Source organism: Plectropomus leopardus, chromosome 17 (assembly GCF_008729295.1).
Source record: "Plectropomus leopardus isolate mb chromosome 17, YSFRI_Pleo_2.0, whole genome shotgun sequence".
In the NCBI taxonomy this organism is placed as follows: Eukaryota; Metazoa; Chordata; class Actinopteri; order Perciformes; family Serranidae; genus Plectropomus; species Plectropomus leopardus.
This window is the reverse complement of record NC_056479.1, coordinates 16,680,685-16,703,690: the sequence shown is the minus strand read 5'-3', so window position 1 is coordinate 16,703,690 and position 23,006 is coordinate 16,680,685. Positions and strand designations below refer to the sequence as shown.

The following is a 23,006-nucleotide window of genomic DNA, read 5'->3' as shown; positions in this document are numbered from 1 at the left end:
TGTCAACTCATCAAGCATGATGAGGCATTAGTGCAGATGTTTGAGACTGGGACATCTACATGACTGTGAATCAGTTACCTTTACAAGTGTTGTATTTGTATTGCAGTACTTGTTCTGAGCTTCTTTAATCTTGTCCTTGACAAATACTGGGCCCCACATATTATTGATAAAACAAAAGAATTACTGAAACAAAACTATATTAACACAAACAAAAAAGGAGCAAACTCACTCTGGATACTAACTGAAACGAAACTAGATCTTCACTAAAACTATAAGTCAAGTTAAGATAAATCAACACTTATCATCCATATCAACTGCACATTTTCTTGTAAAGTATTTTACTTTCTACACCCCTTTGTATGTAGCTTGGTCAGAACGTGTAAAATCAGAAGTGTCCCTTTACATCATGATCACTAGATGGCACTGCGTCCCTCTCCAGCAAACAATCTGTTACATGTTTCAGCAGTTATACTGACTGTTAAAAGCAGCAGACGGTCCTTTTCCCCCCAGAAATCTGTCAACTCCATCATATAACCTATATTTGGAGTGTTTTCCTGAGCATCTAAATAGCTTATTTCATTATTTTTTGATTATAATTATTTTATGTGTTGGTTGAACAATGTAAAATGCCTGAATGGCTTGCAAGACAAACCCCAAAGAGTCATAAGACGATAAACAGCAAATGATACAATCAAATAAACCGCTGAATCAAACCAAGTTTTTCTTGGTTTTTCTTGGTTAAAATTTTTGCTTTTGTTGGTAGAGTACTGGGTACCCCTTGAGGCCTCTACAAAAGTTTCACAATGTAAGGAATAATAAATCAATTAAAACATACCTGAATTAATGTGCAATATGCAATAAGGGTTTACAAGCAGCAAGCCAAAAAGCTTGGCAATATTTGTGATGTTCAAACACCTGCCATTTTCCTTCATACCGTTTTAAAAAATTATATCTTAAAATCTGTTTCTTACTTGATCAAGTAGTTTTATGGCCATTGTAATTTCATACCCATAAATAACCACACAAGTAAATGCAATTACTTGTAATGTGCAGCATATCATAACACACAACTCTCCTCAGTAAATATAAATTCATATATGGGAATTCAAAGTAATACATGGCATTTTGTTTTCTTTTAAATTAAAATTTATTATTTATAGCAAGTTAAATTTAAACATAATAAAACAGACCATTATAAAGTTACTCTCCACGTTAAAAAACAAGTCCATCTAAGACATCAAATACACCTCAAACAGACTGGCGACGGAGTGCATGCGGTAGAAGATTCCAAAAGGAAGTCCAATATTCACGATGGCCGCCCACATTGTGAATTTGTAGAATTTAATCTCGATGGGATGATCAAACTGGGGACGAGCACCAAAAGCAGGCATGATCCACAGCTGTCAAATACAGGGTGAAAGAATGAGCATTTCAACAGGAAAACCCACTGATTATTGATTTGTTGAAGTTAGTTAAGAAATTAAGTGTAAATACAACTTACTATGATGTTAGCAAACAGAAGAAAGGCACAGACTTCCTTCAGCACTCGTCTTTTCCAACTAGGCTTATCAAGGCTAGAAGTCAGAGAGTAGCTGGACTTGTTGCACTCTACAACAGCGCTCATCTCTGTATGTTCCTGGAAGGCGTGAGCGTTTGTGTGCAAAGCCGCCTCCTGCATCACATGGAAGGGCTCCCTGTTCAGGCCTTCTATGATGAAATAGTTCTGCAGGCCAAGCTGGAGTACTGTCAGCACAGCCCACGACAAATTAAGGGTATTCAGGTACCCTCTGGCTCCCGTCGCCACAACGGCCACAATGGTGAAATAGCTGATGATGAACTGTCCCATGGATGCTCCCACCAGCAGCCCCACATCTAGACTGCGAGAGGGGTTTTTCTCAGAGACATGCTCCCTGTGGTCCAGCCTGTAGACGATGCAGCCGATCACGGTAGAGAGGCACATTAGGCTCACAATCACTATATTCGTGATGAAATGAATCAGCAGGGCCTTGTTTCTATTATTCTCGTCCTCTTTTAGTATGTCCACCTCATACAATATGAATGTTACAAGTCCTCCAACCACCAGAAGTATTCCCATTGCGGGGCCCAAACACACATCCTTTGGACTTAACTTAACGCTGTGGTGCTTGGGATCCTCCACAAGTCGACCAACATTCTTCCACATGATGTAGGCCATAGCTGAAGCAAAGAGGCTGTATTCAATGTTGAAGGGGTACAGGTAGTAGAAGGCCTCTTTGAAGGTGTCGCATGCTGAATGACTGCATTGACACTTCTTTTCACTGTAGCTGGCTGAAAGGGAAAGTCTTGAATTTTATGAATCCATCAATGAATCGGGGTGGCGCATGAATGGATTATTGACCTGATTCACCTACAGAATGTCATTTACATTCATACATAATGATCACGATACTCAAAATGACCCTAAGGAGATGCCAGGAACTGCCAATAGACACAAATTTACTACAAAAGGACCAAAACAACCACAAAAATACACAAAACAACTACATAGGACAAAATGTATACACAAAATGACCACAAAGAGACACAAAACAACTACATGGAGACAAACAACAACTACAAGGCAAAAAAAATGACTACATAAAAACCAAAGACCATCACAAGACAAAATATAACCAAAAAAGACACAAAAGGACCGAAAAAAACCCACAAAATGACTCAAAGAGTCACAAAATGATGACAAGAGACATGAAATGAACACAAGTAGAAAAACAACCACAAAGAGATGCTAAATGATCTCGAATCAGCGTGTATTGTTCCTATTTAGGAGTTGACAGGGTCTTCTGGGTATTTGTACCCAAAGGCCCACTTCCTTATAGTCTGCCCATGGATTGGAGTTTAAAAAAAAAGGAAGAAGAAAAAAAGAAAAGAAACATGCCCAAATACCTCTGTACATCTTGTGCGAGACATTGACATTCAGTTCAGGAATCTCCGTTTGGTGAATAGATTCTTCAGTGACAGCAGCCATCCAAACCACAAGATTAGTTGAAAGTGTAAGAGTAAGCCCACACCTGGAAGAGAGAAAATGTGAGTGTCTTGCAAGATCAAAAGACTGATTTTCTAGTGGGTAAAGAAAATAATTTACCGTGTAAAATTTGTGTGTAGCTGCACACAGTCTTTTGCATGAACCCACAGGAAGTATGTCTAAAAACAGACAGGTTTTGATCAATTTTTCACATTCATATACAAAGTAGGAGAAAGCTTATGTTCTTGTTCTTAACTGCAACAACCTGGACAAACAGAAAAACAGCTTGCACGACAGGGAAGGCAACTTTAACAGCAGAGTCGCAGTGAAGGTATCCCACATAAGTAGCAATCTTAAAGATGTCCATGAGGAGACTGAGAATCCCAAACAGCAAAAGTCCAGCTGAAATATAAACATTTAACTCATTAAACTTTGAAATTACAATGACCTGAAACAGACACCTAGTGAGTCAAGCATACTCACCTGCCAACCACACAGGCCTTGCATGGCTATCTTTGAACAAAACTGCTTGATCCCTTCGAGAGGTGTCGACTGTGTAAAACAGCATCCACAGCATTGTGAGGAGGAGGAGAATGATGAGGAAGATTTGCCTGTGCACAGCAGTAATGGCTACGCTGTTGAAGGCACTGCCGCTGACCAGAGCACAGCCCAGGATCAGGATGTTGATGCAAATGATGCCAGACAGGAGCCATCCACCACCATGGTGGGCCCTTTCTATCACTGCCTCCATGTGGTGACCGCTCGCTCTGACAGACTCCACATTGGAGAAAGGGCTGGACAAATGCTGGATGTTGTCCATCTGAGCTGCTGTCTCAATATTGGACAGATGTACCTCCACAGCATCATTTGGCTTTTTTCTACAGAGGATGCAAATCATAAAGTTTGTCTCAGAGTAACATCACTGGTTGTTTTGGTGTGCTTGAGATATTGGCCTTAGAGATGACACCTAAAGAACACATTTAAAAACTCAACAGCAGTTTGTCTTTCTAGAAATCATGACACGGTCTCTCAAGATAATCCACAGATTTTGTTTTGAGCAGTTTCTATGTAGAAACTATTTTCCTTCTACTGACCTACAGCTGCCCACCATAACACTGTGCAAAAGGAAGCGTACATCAGCTGCTGGCACATCTAGAACCACTGAGCTAACTAACATTACAGCTCAGCCAAGATGGTTGTCATTGATGCGTACATGTCACGCTACACACGCCACTCATTCATGAGTAAATGGGCCATGATTTCAGGAAATGGGCGTTGTTGATTTTCTTCCAAATGCATTTTTCTGGGACTTTGAACTCCACAAGCCGAGTGCCATCTAGCTCCATTATATTGGAGAGAAGGCAGGCATCTCTAATACTGATATCTCCAGCACTCTACAACTCACACCAAAACAATCTAAATTGATAAACAGCACAGAAAAGAAGAAAAAAAATATTTTTGATTTTGGGTATACCTGCTTCTTTATCAGTGTATTTTAAGTAATGAAACTCTATCAGTAAATTCTAGCTCTCGAAAGTTGAGTAAAAAAGTGTACCAGATATTTACCTACAGAAAAGTTTCTTCCAAAACATCTGTTGAGCTACAGTTTTCATGGTGTCCATCTGACCAAACGGAGACTGCACGTCATAAACAATTCAGAGACGGGTCTCAGGACACTTGGACCTGTCTTTGCCCTGTCTTCAGATGAAATTCATACGGAAATTAAAGACTGAGAGCTGGAAAACATAACGTGGACCAGAGTTCCTCTATCTCGGGTTGGATGACACAGAAAGCTCGCGCACCGTGCATGGTGCAGTAATTGAAGTAAAACAGGTGTAATTAGTTTCAGCTGATTAATTATTCCCATGTCTGGCCCCGCATCCTCAGCGCTCCTCCTCCGACACCTTCAGGCGCAGTTCCGATCGTCACTTCCATGTCAATTCAAGTCATACTATGTATTTTATTGTTATTCCAGGTAAGGGAAACAACTTACTTATCCTCCAATAACATGCAACTGTGGCACAGGTGAGACACAGCCCCAGGGCACAGTCAGGTTCAATGAGGGTGTTTGTTTTGATTTTGTCATGCATAATCCTGGTACCTGTATCAGAAAGCAGGATTACTGCGTATCTGAAAATCCAATACATGACCTACAAATGCAGCAGAGCAGCATGCTCCTTAGTTCTGAGAAGCTGTTGCAAAAGCAATAACAGCAAAACGTTTCCTAAAATGCCAGCATAAGATTGGCCCTATAAGAAATTTTGGTTCTTAAAAATTAATATTTTTTATTTTTCGTATCTGTAACTTCATTTGATTTCATATTCATTTTAAAGTTTAGAGATAAATTATTACATGTGCTTTTTAAAGGCTTCTGCATGCCCCGTACACAACTTAAGTAGGTTAATAGTTTGAGTTTAATCACTAGTTTAATAGCATTCCTGATGGTTTATAGTGTAAAACTTCAGCAAAGTTTCCAAGCATGACTCACAAGTAAATGAGTGGCAAAAAAAAGCTCAGAGGGCTGCTCAAAAGTTGTCCTTTTAGAAAGTTTTGTCCTTGCAAGTCCCAAGAATTGCTGAATGTATGATGATTTATGTATGTACTTTTTAGTATCCTGCAGTTTCTCCAAAAGAGATGTACCAACCAGGAAGAGGCTCCAAATGACCACAGAGAAACACAAAGACATGCAAAGAAACTTCCAAGAGACAAATTCACCACAAAAAGGCCCAAAACAACCACAAAAAGACATGAAAGACAGAGAAACAAAAAGATGCAATGAGATGCAAGGAAACTGCCAAGTGCTTTACTACAAAAAAGCCCACAACCACACCAAATGACCCTCAAAAGACACAAAATAACCTTAAAGTGATACAAGAGGACCACAAAGAGATGAAAATAAAGTATGAAGAGACACAAATGTACTATAAAAGGGGCCAAAAGAAATTTTTAAAAAAATGAAAGGGATCTGACAAAAACAACAAACTACTACAAATGCAGCCTAAACAACTACAAAGAAGACACAAAATTATTTCAAAGAGACACAAAATGGTCCCAAGGAGACACAGAATTTCAACACGGAGGTGCAAAACAGCTGGTTTGAGATATTCTGATGGTAGACAAACTGAAAAAAAGGAAGAAAAAGATCATGAGGCCGGTCTGTTGTTGCAGAAAATGTAAATCTTTTACAGATCACCTACTCGAGCAGGTGGATGTGGTTCAGAGCTCATCAGCATTAATGCTAAGCTGTGTGCTCTCATGTGTTAGTCACAAGGTTGGAAACAAAGGTCACCTAATGTTCTCTTAGTCGGTCACAAACATTCAGGATGCTGAAAACACCAGACATGCTTCTTCTCTTCTGTCTCGTCGGGGCAGCGAATGCCCTGCACAAACAGTGGATTCCTGACACTAACTATGAGAACGAGACTAACTGGGACAAAGATACTGTTCCTTGTGGCAATGACATGGTTCAGTTTAAAGCCCAGAGGAAAGTGTCAGTGTTTGTGGAGACCTCGCATGCTGTGCGGGAGATGAGGCTGCCAGTTGATGGAGAATTCATCCTGAATTCAGGAGCTGGATTTTATGTCATGAATGGACAAGATCCAGGCTGCGGAGAAGGTGTCGTGACCCATTTCAAGGATTCAGAGTCTCTTCAGTGGTTTAACCCCGCTTTGTGGCAAGCTGCCGCAACTTTGGATGATCTGCAGAGTGGAAACTTCCTGTTCTCAGTCCACGAGGAGAGCGTCCCTTGCCAGCATGACGATGTGGTTTTTAAACAGCATTCATCTTTCAGGGTGGACACCAGCTCCAGTCAGTCTAGCATTGCTGTCAAGTCTGTGTCTGTGCTGGGGAAGAAGTTTGTGAGCCAGTCTGAGTTCTCCCAATATCTCGGCTCACGCTCAGGCCAGCTGCAGTTTCATGGATCCTCCGCTGTCACTGTTGGAAACCAAGAGTGTGGGGATCCTACCGGCTGCGACTGTGGGAATTCTGCAGTCCACCAGCAGATCTGTAGCACTGTAAAATGTGCCTCTGTGAGCTGTAAGAAGCCTATCCTCCCTGTCGGACACTGCTGTGATATTTGTGGTGCCATTGTCACCATCCGCTATGCCGCTGGTTTCAACCTGCAAACTTACAGGCAAAGAATCCATCACCTGTTTCTCACGCTGCCACAATATGCATCCATTCAGCTGGGCATGTCTAAAGTCTTCAAGTCACAACGATTGATGGGGATTGTCCCTTTTGGTACCTCACCAGAGATCCAGGTGGCTATCGTGGAGGGAGAGAAGGGAACAAAGGCAGAAGATCTGGCCAAGGACATAGTGAAAGACGCAAACTCTCACAGCTCCAACTTGGGAATCACTGAGGCTGAATTTCAAAGCTCCTCTGGGGGCAGCAGTGGTCAGCCTGGAGACAATGTTGGGATGGTGGTCGGAGTTGTGTTTGGAGTTTTGCTCATGATCACACTCGTTGTCGTCATGGTCGTCCTGGTTCAAAGGGGAGTTTTGCACATGCCATTATCGCTGCAGTCTCTGATCAGCAGGAGAAGAAGCGATGTTGGAGAACTTGGTGGACCTCTTGACCATGGCTTTGATAATCCCATTTTTGATAAGCCCAACATGTTGCCTGATATTCCCGGGGCTAATGCGACTGAAACAAATCTTTCGATCTCCATGACCCAAACTGGAATGCACTTTGTAAATCCAGCTTATGACGAGAATGAAACAGATTTTAATGCCTGAAGTTGACTGCATTGAACTTTCAGGATGTTAATGATTTCCAAAGCACTTTTGCATTAACTTGATGATTTAGAGACCCTTCATACTCAATAAATCTCCTTATAGCTTTATAATGGACTTGGAGGACAAATAAAATAATTGTTGGCATACAACTGTGTACTTTTTCCCTCATTCATATCACATTCAAGAGCAATAAAGTTGCAATAAAGTTGCAATAAATTCCTAACACACCTTACAGCTGCACAGGTCTTGTGCTCATGTTGCACAATATGAGATGGTGGTAAATTTAACCTTCAGTGACATGTATGTGAAAAAATCCTGCATATGTTACACAACTTTGTTGTGTAACCTAAATAAACATTTATTTTTCCTCTGTAATCTCACAGTGGTCATAATTTTGGATTAACCAGAGAAACTACATTGTCTTTCTTTGACAGCCAGGCAGTTACATATAACGGCTCTATGAAATCAGCTTTGTACTTATGGAGCAGCCTCAAAGGACCAGTTACATCATAGAAAGACATAGAGCCTCTGTAAAAGTCCACATATAAGCCAACTCTTGTAATGTCAGTGACATCCAAGGGCGTCTCTACGCCAGCGTGCCAGGCAAAGAAACCCCGGCTGTTTCTTCCCATGCACCAGGAAAAGTCGTTCCCAGTGATGCAGCTGGTGCTTTGCTCTCCCTTACGATCGATGCTCCTGTACGTGACTCCTACATGCGCACCTTCACCACTCAGCTCTGCTTCGATGTAGTGTCTCCCCTGGTAAAGGCTGTCTGAAGTCATCGCTTGACGCCAATATTCAAAGCGATCGGGGTGGTCTGGGTAGCTGTGCTGCCAGGGGCTGGTGTTGGTCAGCTTTCTGTTGTCGTCTTTAACACGTAGGAAATGATGGGTGGTGTTGGGGTCAAAGGTCAAACTCCTTGTGTCTACAATGCAGGGTGAATGTCATTTGTGAATAATTCACACATAATATATTGAATAATATATATAATAATATATGAAAAGTGTATTTACATTTCAAGAAGTCCTCTCGCGTCTCAGGATCAGGCTGAGATGAGAGTTGAGGTTCTGGCATCTTGGATTTCCCTAGTTAATCATTTTGCAGAGAGATTATTCAGTGTTTTTGTAAGACATAAAGATTTCTACAGTCCTGAATATTCGATGAATAGAGAGCTTCAAAAAAATGCGTGGGCAAAGAAAAACTCAATGATAAGAGTATACAGCTATGCTAGTGGCTTTGCAAGGCTGTACTTTTCAGCCATGTTGCTAGCATGGCTAAAAAAGAGCACATAACAAAGTACATATACAGAAGAAAGCATGTCTTTTCTCCACAAGGAGCTAGAAGAGGTAAATCAAAGTATTTGATATGACATATACTCACCACTTTTACAAATCAAGGTCAGTTTTTCCCCGTAGGAGGAGAGGATCAGGTCACACAGCTCCTGTGTAGCGTCAGTCACTACCTGGACATAAGAGGCTAGATGATCCATGCGATTGACGTACGGACTAGGTGGACACACATCTGCCACTCCTTTCTTCCACTCTGAATACTCCTGGAATAGCAAAACAAAAGTAACACATATCATGATGATGACGAAACAAGGGTGTTAGGTAGCATGCAACTCCTATTTTCTCTGATCCAGAACTTTTCTCCGTGATATAACTGAAGTGATGAAATGCCTGCTCTGTGTACACTGTCAACACACCAGCTTCCAAAATAAACTCTTAGCCTCAGAGAACATCCTGTGCTAATCCCAGATTATATGAGACATGAGTCTTTATTTATTGTTACCTTAAATATTTCAGATTTTTGTACCTGCAGGAAGTCAACATCAGACTTGCACCTGGACAGTTTGTTTATTTGAGCCAAAGTTTTCATCAGCTCTGTTCTCCTCTGCTCCAGATGTGCCTGGATGCCCTCTGCCTGTCTGAGCGCCTGTTTCTGCTCTCCCTCCAGCACCTTCATCGCCCCTTTTCTGGCCTCCTCGACAGTTGTCTGCAGCCTGGCAAACTGTTGTTCAAGGATACCACAAACCTCCTGCACTGAAGACTAAAGGGTGAGAGAGAAAAGAGAAAAACATGTAAATCAGACCGTTTTGTTTTAAATTAATATACATGGTGTAATATTTGCTTATGTAACAAACCTTAATCAAGTCATTGTTGCTCTGTAACTTTTCAATTGCTTTCTTAGCTGCTGAAGCACCCTGGCTGATCTCTTCTTGTTTCCTCTGCAGCTCAGTCTACAGCACAAACAATCATCAAAAACACAACTGCAACACATGCTGCAAACATGCAACCATTATTGACATATCCTAAATTAATGTTTAACAGTTTGAAACAACCAAAGCAAATCTGGACAAAAGCTCTGTGTGTTCTGTTGTGTTGTGAAGACCTCAATCTGTGTGCGTGCCTCCCCCACAGATGCAGTCATGTGCCCCTCGTGCTCCTGTGTCTCACAGTCCAGACACACGCAGCAGCCATCCATCAGGCAGAAGCGTTCCAGAGGAAGCTGATGAACCTCACAGGTCCGACAGTCGATGTCATGGAGGGGATCCACCAGACGGTGGTTTTGAAATTTGGTGTTTTCCAGATGGGGTCTGAGATGGGCCTCGCAATACGAAACCAGACAGGTCAGGCAGGATTTTAGGGCCCTGCTGGGGCTGTCCATGCAGGAGTCACATAACACATCCTGTGGGAGCAGCGTGCCAGGCGTCTCGATGGCAGGATCTTTCAGTTCCTCCTTTTCATCTGAGTTGTCTGGACTCTTCTTCAAATTGTCCTCATTGCTGAGTGTTGCCATTCTTAAGACTTTCTTTAGTCGCCTTAAACCTGATTTGTTTCGCTTTAGTCACAAGGCCTACTCTGCACATACAACTGTTTTTTTCTGCCTTTTCTTAGATCCAAAGACCCTCAGAGTGCATGAGGAAAGAATTTAAAAACCACGCCCTGGGTATTTCATACTCAGCCAGCTGAAGCTTTCTCATTCTTAACCCCTCCCTTGTTTAACTCTTTGTCATTTACGCTAAGCTTAAGACACAGCAGATTCCTCAGATGAGTGGAGGAAATGATGAGTGTATTATGACCAAGCCAGGAGGGGAAATTAACATCCTCTTTTTCAGTTAATGATCGGGCTTGTTTACCCATTCGAAATTCTCTGGCAAAGTTGGGTTTATTTCAACAATAATAGTGCGAAGAAAAACTTCCTGTTGTGTCTCCAATAAGTCAAATTAATTAATGAAAACATCAGTATAGTATCATGAGTATAGAACATGAATATTTTAGTTCTTCTATGTGGGAGAGTCTGACAGTGTTTCCTTCTGATAACAATGTTATGTAAGAGGCAGGGAGCTTCCAGACAACAGCATTTATCTACTTCCTGACTTTGTGTCATGGTGTACTGAGGCAACAATGATGCCTGTCTTCTGTGTGTGAGCAGCATGTGAGGATTATAACTGAGGCTGAAGATGCCAAAATAAGTATTTTTCTGCTCACATTTGTCTCCGTCTCACACACACAGACACACGCACACCAAAGTCTTAGCAGACGCGTAAAATGATGTCTTTGTAAACAGGTAGCAACGGAGACAGGATGTTCATTGACCTGAAAAAACTATGACTGCAAACAGAGCATATTAGTTACACTATGCATAAGTATGAACTTGATTTATTTATGTGTGCTGTACACTGATGAGTGAGCATTCATCATTCACTTATATCAGGGGTTTGGAAACATTGAGTATTTAAAAATTCTAAAATAGAAACAAAACATTTTCATTCATATCTTAGCGGCAGAGTCCTCAATGTTAGCCATGGTTCTGCTTTATAAGGGCACATCTTATTGAATATTCTGTATATCTCCAATCTATAGCAAGTACAGTAAAAGAATAAGAATAGTAAAATGTATGGAGTCAGTTAAGTAAGTTACAGGATTTAAAACTGTTTCTTTTTATTCAAAATCCACCTAAATGTTAAAAAGTTGACATATTAGACATTAACATGTGCTCCTGTGCAGATTACAATAATAATGATAATAAAAAAAGTGACTCAAGATACAAATAAATGGAAGACTACTATACTGTCAAGACTGATGTGAGTCATATATAAAGGCTTACAAATTTGCTAGTGTTTGAACAAAACATGTAAAATATAGAACTGCAACATGTTATATTGTGTATCATAAAATTATCAAAAGATACTGTGTTTTCAATTAGTTTACAATACTACAGGAATCTCAATGCACAATTGGCCTTCATTACGAGTGAGCCACACTTGGACTGACATGGCTTGCTGTATGTAAACATGCTCAGAGATGAAATATGAGTAAGGAAAAAGATGAGTGGTGAAAATGTTGGTTGAAATTTTTTGATTTATACAAATAATAATATTACAATGAAGTTAAAGGGGCAGTTCACCCCCAAATCAAAAGTACATAATTTGTTGTTTTACCTGTAGTGCTATTTATTAGTCTAGATTGTTTTGCTGTGAGTTGCTGAATGTAAGAGATACTCGCTGTAGATACGCCTGCCTTCTTTTGAATATAATGGAACTGGATGGCACTTGACTAGCAGTGCTAAAAGTGCCAAAAAATACATTTGTAAAGCTCAACAGCGATGTCTCTTTCTATAAATCATGATCCAGTTACTCAAAATAATCCACAGACCTTGTTTTGAGGAGTTTCATGTATGACTCACTTTCTTTCTTACCTAACTACACCCAGCATCCATATCACCATGCAGAAGGAAGTGTCTCTACTGCCGATATCTCCACTCTGCAACAGACACCAAAACAATCTAGACTGATAAATAGCACTACAGCTAAGAGGAAAAATATGTCTTTTTGATTTTGGGATGAACTCTCCCTCTAAGGGCAAAATTATTCATAACTAAAGACACTTTTAAGCAAATGCACAGGCACGAGCAATGCAGGCACATAAGGCGGTAGGATTCACCCCATAGGGGCAAATACGTTTAGGGGACACAGACCCCACAATCAACTCTCTGTTGATACATACAATGAACAGGGCTCTGCACTCTGGTAATTGCCTTTCAGTTTGTTAAACCATGCATTGCAGGGAACTCCAACTGAACCGACATACAGAGATATTTACAGTGATCCTCCTGCGGCTAACAAGACATACTAAAAGAATCCTGTAAAGAACTTGTCTCACACTCATCTATTCTCGCTTGACATTTTCATCTTGACAGTATTCTTTTCTTTGTCTTTACCACTGAGCTACCAGGAGAGGTAAATCACTATGTCCTGTCTGTCCATACATGACATTCACTCCACAATGCTCCGCTGACCTTTAAGCATGGATGAGCAAACAGCAGGAGGGACCATCTACAACAACTTGTATTATCTGCAGGATGAAATGAAGGCAAGAGAAGAACTGTGTTTGTGACTGAAGAAGGCTGGAGTACAAAGACGGCATTGTATAACTGAAAATCCTATCACTCACAGCTCTGTGTCCTCGATGCAGTCTGGGTCCTCTATGGTCTCTAGTCGTCTCTTACAAGCATCTAAGATCTTTTTCCTCGGTCCTAAGGGGATGTGGATACTCTTAAGGTCATGGTCAGAGCACAGCAACAGAGCTTCAAGGTCAATCTTCTCCCTTTTGAAGATGGAAAAAAAGTCACTCATGCTCTGCGTAGCAAGGAAGACCTCCAGAGGGCTTGTGTCTGCCTCATCATCATCGTCCAGCCCTAATTCGACTTCATCCCAGGGCAGCTCCTCAATGTTCCTCTCCTGCAAACTGCGTGCACTGCCGATGCTGTCTTCGTCTGCACTCGGGTACTGCTGCAGCCGACTGCGTAAACGCACATTATTACCCGACCTGTCCACACTGCCCTCATCCCGACCACCAAGGTCAAACATCCCCCCACTCACATAGTTCCTCCTGAAGACCATGGTCCCAAGACCAGGCCTGTTGAACAGGGAGTCATGTCCTGAGTCAGTGCTGATCTCAGAGTAGTCCACATCGGGCCCGTGGAGGTCCGGCTCGCTTATGGCACGTGAAATGGCATCGAAATTGTCTCTGGGGAACATGTCACGGACGTTGCGGCGGCCACGATCCTTTGGGTTGACGTACGTCCCTTGTTTGACAAACATGACATCATTACCCAGCTGAAGTCCAGAGAGGGAGCGAACACTCTTTCTCCCGTCCTCGTAGATTTTAAAGGTCCCATCTCCTTGTTTCCTCTTCTCCAGTTTCCTCTGGATCTTGGTCTTCCCTCGGTTTGTGGCATGGAGAGTAGCCTAACAGGACATGAATGAATACAGCAATTAAGCACAATCACAGTGACAGGGTTCAATTTTCAAAACATTACTATGACCATTTTTAAACCCTTTGAGATAGATCAATTAATTAGGCCCAACATTGAAATATCTCAACACCTACAGGATGGATCTTCATTAAATTTTCTACAGACGTTCATGGTATATGGACCTGCACATGTATAGCAAAGGATGAATCCTTCGGACTTTGGTGATCAATGACTTTTTCTCTATTTTTGATTATGCTTCAACTGTTGCACAACTATTAACTCGACTGCCTTCATTCACTCTTGTCGTTCATGATTCCAAAATGATGAATTGTAATAATCCGGTAATCCCATCACTTAAGGCCCCAAGACACTAAACTAACATCAGAGAACTAGTGGCAGCCAAGGTGAACGGTTGTGTTACCTCACATTGCCTGTGTCTTAGCCAAAAATTTACAGTTGAACCCACTGCAAAGACTCTAGCCAGTGGTCAGCTAGCAAATATGGTCCTGCGCAAGAGGAAATAACTTCATACCAGGAGATAGCAGTAGTCTTTCTTCCTCACTTAAAAAAGGCAACCCCGAGACCAACAGGATGGAATCACGACGTTAGTTAGTCGGTTGTCACATTAACACAACCCAGTGTTGAAAGAACAAAGCATATTTACTGTGCGCTAGTAAACAATAACAAAAACATATACAAACCATTCCTAGTAAAGGGCTCAATGGCTAAAAAAAGAAATGTTTCCTTATATAGCAAGTTTGTTTCAGTCTCATGCCCTCTTGACTTTAGTTGCATGTTTACTTTTCTCACTTCCATTTCTCTTTTTGAGCACTGAGCTGAGCTGCCAGTCAGAGTGATTTAGTACGCAGCGGCTGCACCAGGTCCAATGCCAACGAGGGCCGACTAGTGCCAACAATGCAGGACACACCTCAAAACTATGATGACAGACACTTACCAACAGCCCAACATTGACTGACGGCCATCTGTTGGCTTGGTGTGTCAGAGTCCTGACATCATCAGGCTAAAATTCCCATTTGTCAAATAATTTGCTTCATGACTAAACATTTCAACAAACGTTCCAGCCTCTATTATCATTTGTTTTCGGTGCTAAGCATCAAATGTTAGCATGGGAACATGCTAAATTGAGATGGTTAACATCATAAAAATTATAGTATAGTATAGTATAGTGAAATTACAGTATTATATTATATTAAGTATTATATACTTGTTAAACATAATTTTTTTTTTTGCATTCGTCACTATGACCATGTTAGCGTTTAGCTTAGTCTAGATGGATTTGAAAACTCTTAGTTGGCAACAAAGACTTTATATAAAAATAGATGACATGACAGCTCACAAAAAGTGAAGCCAAAACACCTTGATTGATTGCCCCCTGCAGCATAAGTTTTAAAGCCCGCCTTCTCAATGTTATTGAATGGGACATGGTACAAAGCACAAAGAATAAATATTATGGTTTCTGTCATTTTAGGTGGTTCTTATCAAGCTGACATATGTTCAAATGTTTATTTTTCTGTTGAGTTCGGCCGTAATTAGCTATTTGACGCTATATAAAGCGAGCATGATGTCACGATTGACTCAGGTGGGTATATGGGCGGGAACTCAATACCACGGCTCCACTCCCTAAACACAACTGCGCAGAATGTTTACAAATGACGTCACCAGCTCAAAATTGTTGTGCGCGTATCTGGGATATATTGGCTTCATTTCTATTCAGTTGGAGGAAGGGGAAAAATGTCGTCCATCTTTATAAAGCCTACAGTCCATGGGTGGCAACCTGAACCCCACAAAAATGCAAAACAAGCAAACTCTGTCCTTTTAAACATAGACAAATTAAAGCTCCTGACCTGAGAATATGGCACACTGACAGTGGCTGCATTGAAGTTGTGCAGCTTGTGGCTAACAGAGCTGCTGGTGTAACTGGAAAAGCTCATGACATCTGACGCAGACGCCTCAGAAGTCTCCTTTTGAAACCTCCGCTCCATGCGTTTGTGATGTTTCTTCTGCATCTTTAAGCACTCTTTGATTCGCCGCTCAGCGTCACGAAATGCCCGATCCTTCATCTTTGTGACCAGCTTTGTGTTGAGGCCTGTCTGCTTTGTAGCGATGGCATCCAGGTAGCGGACGCAATCCATGTGATTTTTTGTAGCGGCCATGTCCAACGGCGTGTGGTAGTCGTTGTCCAGGCACCATATGTTGGCACCGAAAGACACCAGGAAGAAAAGGCAATTGAGGTGACCATTGGCAGCTGCCAGGTGGAGCGGCGTGTTCCCCCATATGTCACACTTGTCAGGGTTTCCTCTGTGGGTCATAAGAAAGATGTTAGATGCAGCATTTTGACATTATTTCAGATTTACTAAATAAATATTTTCATTTCTTGTTTAGACTGTTTGTAAGGTTATGGATACCGGTTGCCTCTTTGGTCTTCTGTCTAGATGACTCACTCATGAGTAAGCATTTGATTTTTTGATTATGTTTTCAGCACTGACCTGCCATCCGTGTGTTGTTAATAAGGCCTTATTTAATAATTTATAGTCTAAACACCACATTGCGCTCTCTGAACACCAACCATAGATCTTCTATATGCAGCTAATTATATTTTAAACACTCTGAACAATTTGAAAATGGGATGGTTTGGTTTAAATGATCAGTTAAAAGGGACTTAATATGAAATGCAGGGGCCATAAGTGAAATTATAAACATTTACCCTTGGCTGATTGTTCACGACCTTAGGGTTACCTCTGTGTGTGCTGCACTGTTGCTGCCTTGTCTGTAATATGACCACAGGCTTGCCAGCACCACTGCTACACTACCTGTATCCAGTTTCAGGGGAGGCCGAATAGGTTGCGCCTGACTCAAAAAGCACAACTGTGCATGGTGATGTCATGCTGATTTCCTCGAGTCAGAACATACAGAGTTGCAACTGATTGGAGGATTCGGATAAATAGGAGCAAGATACATAGACTTTCTCTCTCTTTGTGTCTCTCTCTCGCTCTTTTTGTTTTGCATCTCCAGTTTATGTTAATTTGTGTGAGGTCTTTTTGTGTCTCTTAGTTGTCATTTTGTCTTCTAGTGGTTGTTTTCTGTCTCTTTTGTTCATTTTGTGTCTCTTTGAGGTCATTTTGTGTTTATTTGTGGTCATTTTATGTCTCTTTGGGGTCATTTTGTGCCCTTTTTGTCTATTTTGTGTTGCTTTGAGATCGATGGGGTCACTTGCATCTTTTTTAGTCATTTTGCATGTTTTGTAATCTTTTTTTTTTTAGTATTTTCTTCCCTTTTTGTAGTCATTTTGTGTATCTTTGTGCCTGTTTTGGTCCTTTTGTAGTCAATTTATGTCTCTCATTAGTTCCCTTGCATGTCTTTTTGGTATTTTAATGTGCCTTTGGAGCCATTTTGAGTCTCTTTCTGATTTCTACATTTTCATTTAAGTAACATTTTGCCCGTGAGGGCCAGGAGGTCCAAAGCAGGCCCGTTCAAAAATCCATCCATTGCTCTTATTGAAATATTTGTTCAAACTAGAATCTCATTAAACATCTTTCGGATAATAACATTCAAATGATATATTCATGTTCTCAAGCTTGTCTGTGACCACTACAACTAAATATTCGTAAAATGATTTGAATTTTGCATTTTCTTTTTCAGTTTGGAGCCATCTGGTTGTATCCCACCCCCTGAAATTACATGTTTACTGAGCTGTCTTGTCTTGTCCCCGTCTTCCCATGCAACCACGTACAGGCTGCTGAATATTTGATACGATGGCTGTGATGCTACCTTCGAAGTGCAAATGTATTATTGATGGATTGCGTTGTAAGGTTTTCACAGGGAATGTGTGTCAGATCTGCCGGACCCGACCTGGACAGCGATTAGCAAAGTCCCACTCTGATTTCAGCCCCCTTGCTCTTTTTTATTGAATCTGGACAGGATTGGATTTAAACACTCAGAAAGAAAAAGCAATTTTAGGATCAGCATCCGAGTTAACAAACTTAGAGAAATTTGTCTTGGGTGTGCAAGATGGACAGTATGTGGCAAACAGCCCAGAAAGAGACAGTTAAACAATGATCAAACAAAGGAGTTACACTGATAACCCTGTGCTGAAATACATAAAGGAGCATAAAATGCTATAAACTGCTGTCATGAGATAAACAGCAATTAGTCAATTTTTATTTTGAGAAGTAATATTTATCACCCTCAGATTATACAATATGCTTTTTATAGTTAGAGACGACCTCACATGACAGCTTTATGTCTCATAATTTATGTCAGTCCTGATAAAATGCTGACCGCAGCAGTGATAGGTCTGCCTACATATCTCTCCTCTGTCCTTTATCACATTACGGGCTGTGTGCGTCTTCACTTCCTATGACAGCTTGATGTTACTGCAGGCCGCCCAGTGCAATATACTTGCCAAATATAGCACCACATGGCAACTTTCCCATGAACTTGTCAAGCAGTATTAAACTTATCTTCATTATTTCCCTGGGTCTCACACGTTTGGTGCTTCTGTGAAACATTATGGTGGCTATTAATGTTTAATTTTAGTGCCGCATGTCAATCAGGAGTTTATGTGTTCTGCTGTCAATAGAGGCACAGTATGTCCTTGGCAGCTGAATGCCCCCAGAGTCTTGCTTATACTTATTCCGTGGGAAATAGTGAATTCAGCATTATCATGTAGCGGGAGGGCCTTCCTTGCTTTGTTGCCTGTGTATTTTAAGAAAATTGTAAAAAAAAAAAAAAAAAAAAAAGTCCTCAAGTGTGATATTTTGCATTCAATGCAATAAACACTGATGAATGATGTCAACTCACTTTTACAGGAAGTCTCTCACCAACTTTACTCAATTAAGCAGATTCATAATGGATCCATTTTTCTGGCTGACAAGCAAACCAGGTCAGCCAGAAATGATGAGGAATGGGCTGTTCATGATGACCAATCACATTTGCACACTTTGGTGAAGCAGGGCCTGCATTTATACCGTGACACAGTCTCCTAAAATTATCATATCTGCTGTTAATTTGATGAAGCATTTTCTTTTGCCTATGATGACATGAAATTAGCAGTTATGTAATGATATGTTATCATGCTACTATTAAAACAAAGCACTGAAAGGCTTCCTTTTACATAACAGTTCATGATGAATGAGTTATTATTTGTTTTATGAGCCAACATTATTGCTGTAGTTGTCATACTTTTCACTGACAGCAGAGCCTTTGATGGACTGTATTTTCAGTAAAATAATATCTTTATGACTCATCTTATGTGTAGGCCCTTTCTTCATGAAAGGCGCCTCTGCTATCAGTTGACCTTGAGCTGTCATCCTGTTAAATGGCACAGAGGTGTGAAATTTTTACACAGTCAGTGGTCATATGTGGCTTTGAAAATGTCTCCTGCTATGACATATTGCTAATGATCTGTCAGATGATCACAGTTACAAAATTCTGAAAATATCTCGTGAATGTCCAATTAATCATTTTAAGAGCTTTAACTATAACACTTACAAAGCTTGATGTCACTCTCAACTGTGGAAAGTATGATACAAATAACACCCTGTCCCCGAAATGGTAGATTTAGGTCTGCAAACATCATGTGCAGGAATATTTTTATCTATGAAATATAGTCTGTAGTGTCTTGCCCAACATGGAGATTTTTTTAGACATGGCAAAACAGCTGAGCTAAATTGTTAACAAACAGATTGTTTGGTTAACCCTTACTGTTCATAATCCATACCTTCACAGTATGGACTAATTTCTAAACCCATATTGAACCACATATCTATTTAGAATGTATCAATAGTCAATCTGACATTAATAAATGGGTGATTAATCCTAAATTAATGTTTCATAGAGCAGGGAGATGGTATTTTTTTTAGGTTTTACACAACATGTTTATGGTGGAAAAATATCTACTTTTGCACACTATCATGTTTTCTTTTACCTAAGACATGAAAACATGACAGCCATATTTAAACTAAGAATGGCAAGAACATTCAGGAACTGTGGGGTTTATCATAAAACCATTTATAGCCATTGTAATCATCAAACACAGTCCTCGCTGGGTTGGTTAAGCCAAAACACCAGTTGATGACCTCGTAGACAGTAAGTTTTGACACCATAACTTCAGTCACTAGGCAGATTCCCATTACATTATTGCAGCCATTGCACTAGCCGTCATTATTTCCAACCAAAGGCAACATAGCGGTGGTAAGCGAGCGATAATGGAGAGGCAAGCCCCCCTTATATGTGGGAGTGGTCATAATTGCTGGGAGATGATAGTCCACAATTTAACACAAGAATTGTGGATTTAAAACTCCCAGCTGATCCGCTTACAATTGGAGAGTTATGGGATGCAATAAAACCTCCTGTAGCGCCTGCTGCATCACCATTTCCTACTGACAAGGGCTTTTTCGAATCGCCTGAAATACCACCTCATGGGAGTGTAAAAACTTTTTTGCATTTTTAAAACGTTTCTATCAGGCATATTTTATATTTGCAATTTCAATTTGTGCAATTTGAGGGTTAATGGAAACCCGCCTACTGCAATTGTTTATAGTCTAAAGATGCTTCTTGTGCCAGTGTCAACATCCCCCTTGAAGTCTGTTACTACTGCGCCATAAAAAATATACTCAAACATTTTCCCCCATACCAACATTTTCTCTGATTTGACTCACACTGATGGTACTAAAGCTAATTTCAGTAGATACGGTTTAGAATTTAACTCAGAACAGCGTCAGTGAACAAGGAGGCCTATAGTATAACATTTATTATAAGCTGACATTTTTTAAATATTTTCATTTTTGTGTGGTCACTTTAGGGGAAAAGTCAGCAAATTTCAGGCTGAAAAAATGGCATTTAGGGTGTTTTACTGTCAAATGTCAAGATGGGTCAAGCCTGACCCTAACATTACCTAAGGGTAAAAAATGCTCCTCTTGGCCAGGAGCAAAGTCCGAGGCTTCTGTGGTGTTAGTATGTCAAGGCCTCTGGTATGTCCAAGTCAGATAATTGCTGGACCAACGGTGACCTACATTTTTAGCAGTGTATTGTTACTTTAGTATCTGGACTTTGTCTGGTTCAACTGCAAAATACCGTCCTTTAAACCTTCCTTAAACCTGAGGAAGTTACTTTGAGTTCTTTCAAAAACATGGGGGGTAGGTAACAAACATCTTAACAAGACATGACCCAAAAAGTAGCAAAAGAAAAAAAGTTAAAAACTTACAAAAAAGTATAAAAGTATTTAAAGTATAAAAAAAGTCAAAAACAAACAAGAAATTAAAAAATGAGGAAGATGAAAGAAAGTGTATTTTCATATTTCATTTTTCCTTAATACAATTTAAAACATAAAATTATTAAAACTATAAATAAAGTTTTCTGGACATTTTCCCTTGTTTGATTATTATTTTCTAATACTTCTCCTTTTCAAAAAAAAAAAAAAAAGGTAATTTCCACCTCTTATTAATATTTTTGCAATTTGTGGGACATTCTTGACTAAGTTGGTCATTGCCTTTTTCTTCCATGTTTCAAAACCATTTTTCTCAAGTTTAAAAGAGTCAAATAGGTTATGAAAGGTGCCTGAATGGAGAACAAGAAAAATGATGTTAATCCAGGTTTCAGAGGGTTAAGTAGTATTTTATCTGATTATTTCTAATAAATTAGGTCATTTCTGATAATTATTTGCCTTTTTCTGCACAATCTGACAATGCAAATTGTTTGTAAGAAAGGAAAATTATGAAAAACTTCACTATTGAACTATTGATCTAACGTGTTTTTAGGAATGAATGAGATGGACACAGTAGTGCGCACACGCCCATACATCGTCAAAGCACCAGTACAGCTTCAGGACTCACCCCCTCCCCACAATCAGCCGTAGAGCCTCCAGGTTGCCGTGATAAGCAGCCCATAGCGTCGGCGTCATTCCATCCTCATCAGGCGCGTTCAGGTCCTTCCGAGTCGCCTCCTTCAATAAGTCCAGGTAGCCGTCCCGGGCTGCCTTGTGGTACCTGTCATTCATGGTGCAGAATTAATCCACCCTGCTCGACTCCATTCCGTTTTATCAACACCTGCACCGCCACCACCATCATCATTGTGCGGCGATGGAGTGGGAGCAGACCGGATACTGTGCCACTTTGCCCGCAGTCACCCCGCAGCCAGCCAGAGGCTCCAGATCAGCGGAGGAGCGCGTCGGTGGTATCCAGGGACGCTGACATGAACACCGTGCGGGGAACAGTGCTCCCGGTGGCCGAGGTGGTCCAAAACAGACAAACAACAGCCCCCCTAAAAATACACCAAGTTCCTAAATTGCAAGTTTATCTTCGAGAAATAGATGTCGGTAAAATTATTTAATGTTGGCCTCAAAGATCTCAAGCCTGTGCGCATTTGTGGCTCTTAGCAATTACTACTTCAAATTGCATTATATCCTCTGGTATTTTTTATATACACAGTTACTAGTTTATCAGGTACATTAAACCAGGGACGTTTCTAGGATTTGAGGACATTGATCAAGCTCTACTTTGATGCTTTTTCAAACACCATAGCACCTTGTTTTTTACCCCCCTTTTTAACTTCCCAGACTGAAAATATGAGTTAGTAATTAATATTGAGTAGACAGGACACAGACTATTATTTATTTATTAAACCAGTACAGGGTCTCTGTGTGCACTGTGTATTTTAAACAGTAATATGTATTCATCATTAATTTATTTTACCACAAACATGATTTTTATCCTTAAGTACCCATTCAAAGGCTATTTTATTCATGGGGTTTTATATATATTCTTTTACATCATTTTTATGTTTTATACCTCTTTTATTTTTTGTTTGGAGTTATCCCTTTGGTATGAATTCAGTTTCTATCTATCTATCTATCTATCTATCTATCTATCTATCTATCTATCATTTTACCATTGTAAAAATGAATTGGCTAGAGTTGGAAAATAGTTAAATCAATGTATGAATTTATGTTACAAGTGGGGAAATGTAACGAAGTATATTAATGAAGGACA

At 40.4% G+C, this 23,006-nt stretch overlaps 4 protein-coding genes across 5 annotated transcripts; 1 reads left to right on the top strand and 3 right to left on the bottom strand.

Moving 5' to 3' along the window:
- Nucleotides 1-1,128: 1,128 nt before the first annotated feature.
- On the bottom strand, nucleotides 1,129-4,773 carry LOC121956441 (proton channel OTOP2-like). 2 transcript variants are annotated; one of them, XM_042504650.1, is made up of 7 exons: nucleotides 4,568-4,773; nucleotides 3,485-3,879; nucleotides 3,267-3,403; nucleotides 3,122-3,180; nucleotides 2,923-3,047; nucleotides 1,502-2,307; nucleotides 1,129-1,400 (listed from the first exon to the last, which is right to left on the bottom strand). In XM_042504650.1, exons 1-7 carry the CDS (start codon nucleotides 4,621-4,623, stop codon nucleotides 1,230-1,232), a joined length of 1,749 nt encoding a protein of 582 aa, XP_042360584.1. In that variant the 5' UTR covers nucleotides 4,624-4,773; the 3' UTR covers nucleotides 1,129-1,229. The 2 variants fall into 2 exon arrangements, with proteins under 2 accessions (XP_042360584.1, XP_042360585.1); XM_042504651.1 differs by having other exon boundaries at nucleotides 4,572-4,632.
- Nucleotides 4,774-5,975: 1,202 nt separating this feature from the next.
- amn (amnion associated transmembrane protein) lies at nucleotides 5,976-7,737 on the top strand. Its single transcript, XM_042504654.1, has one exon. The coding sequence runs from the start codon at nucleotides 6,325-6,327 to the stop codon at nucleotides 7,735-7,737; it is 1,413 nt and encodes a 470-aa protein (XP_042360588.1). The 5' UTR covers nucleotides 5,976-6,324.
- Nucleotides 7,738-8,042: 305 nt separating this feature from the next.
- Nucleotides 8,043-11,248, bottom strand: LOC121956442 (tripartite motif-containing protein 16-like). The gene is made up of 6 exons (XM_042504652.1): nucleotides 10,129-11,248; nucleotides 9,881-9,976; nucleotides 9,553-9,786; nucleotides 9,118-9,289; nucleotides 8,751-8,822; nucleotides 8,043-8,662 (listed from the first exon to the last, which is right to left on the bottom strand). The coding sequence occupies exons 1-6, from the start codon at nucleotides 10,534-10,536 to the stop codon at nucleotides 8,124-8,126; spliced, it is 1,521 nt and encodes a 506-aa protein (XP_042360586.1). The 5' UTR covers nucleotides 10,537-11,248; the 3' UTR covers nucleotides 8,043-8,123.
- A 492-nt stretch (nucleotides 11,249-11,740) lies between these two features.
- ush1ga (Usher syndrome 1Ga (autosomal recessive)) lies at nucleotides 11,741-22,113 on the bottom strand. Its single transcript, XM_042504653.1, has 3 exons — nucleotides 21,852-22,113; nucleotides 15,864-16,317; nucleotides 11,741-13,990 (listed from the first exon to the last, which is right to left on the bottom strand). Exons 1-3 carry the CDS (start codon nucleotides 22,013-22,015, stop codon nucleotides 13,190-13,192), a joined length of 1,419 nt encoding a protein of 472 aa, XP_042360587.1. The 5' UTR covers nucleotides 22,016-22,113; the 3' UTR covers nucleotides 11,741-13,189.
- Nucleotides 22,114-23,006: the final 893 nt, after the last annotated feature.

Bases quoted from the DNA above. Each gene is read 5' to 3' on its own strand.
- LOC121956441 (XM_042504650.1), bottom strand. From the start codon at position 4,623: ATGGACACCATGAAAACTGTAGCTCAACAGATGTTTTGGAAGAAACTT. The intron at 3,181-3,266 runs GTTGTTGCAGTT...GTCTGTTTTTAG, and splicing joins CTGTTTTTCTGTTTGTCCAG to ACATACTTCCTGTGGGTTCA. The intron at 3,048-3,121 runs GTAAATTATTTT...TCTCTCTTCCAG, and splicing joins CTACACACAAATTTTACACG to GTGTGGGCTTACTCTTACAC.
- amn (XM_042504654.1), top strand. From the start codon at position 6,325: ATGCTGAAAACACCAGACATGCTTCTTCTCTTCTGTCTCGTCGGGGCA.
- LOC121956442 (XM_042504652.1), bottom strand. From the start codon at position 10,536: ATGGCAACACTCAGCAATGAGGACAATTTGAAGAAGAGTCCAGACAAC. The intron at 9,977-10,128 runs GTCTTCACAACA...TTTGTGCTGTAG, and splicing joins AGGCACGCACACAGATTGAG to ACTGAGCTGCAGAGGAAACA. The intron at 8,663-8,750 runs GTAAATACACTT...CCTGCATTGTAG, and splicing joins GCGAGAGGACTTCTTGAAAT to ACACAAGGAGTTTGACCTTT.
- ush1ga (XM_042504653.1), bottom strand. From the start codon at position 22,015: ATGAATGACAGGTACCACAAGGCAGCCCGGGACGGCTACCTGGACTTA. The intron at 16,318-21,851 runs GTGAGTCCTGAA...TATGACCCACAG, and splicing joins CGGCTGATTGTGGGGAGGGG to AGGAAACCCTGACAAGTGTG. The intron at 13,991-15,863 runs GTCAGGAGCTTT...ATGTCCTGTTAG, and splicing joins TCAGTGTGCCATATTCTCAG to GCTACTCTCCATGCCACAAA.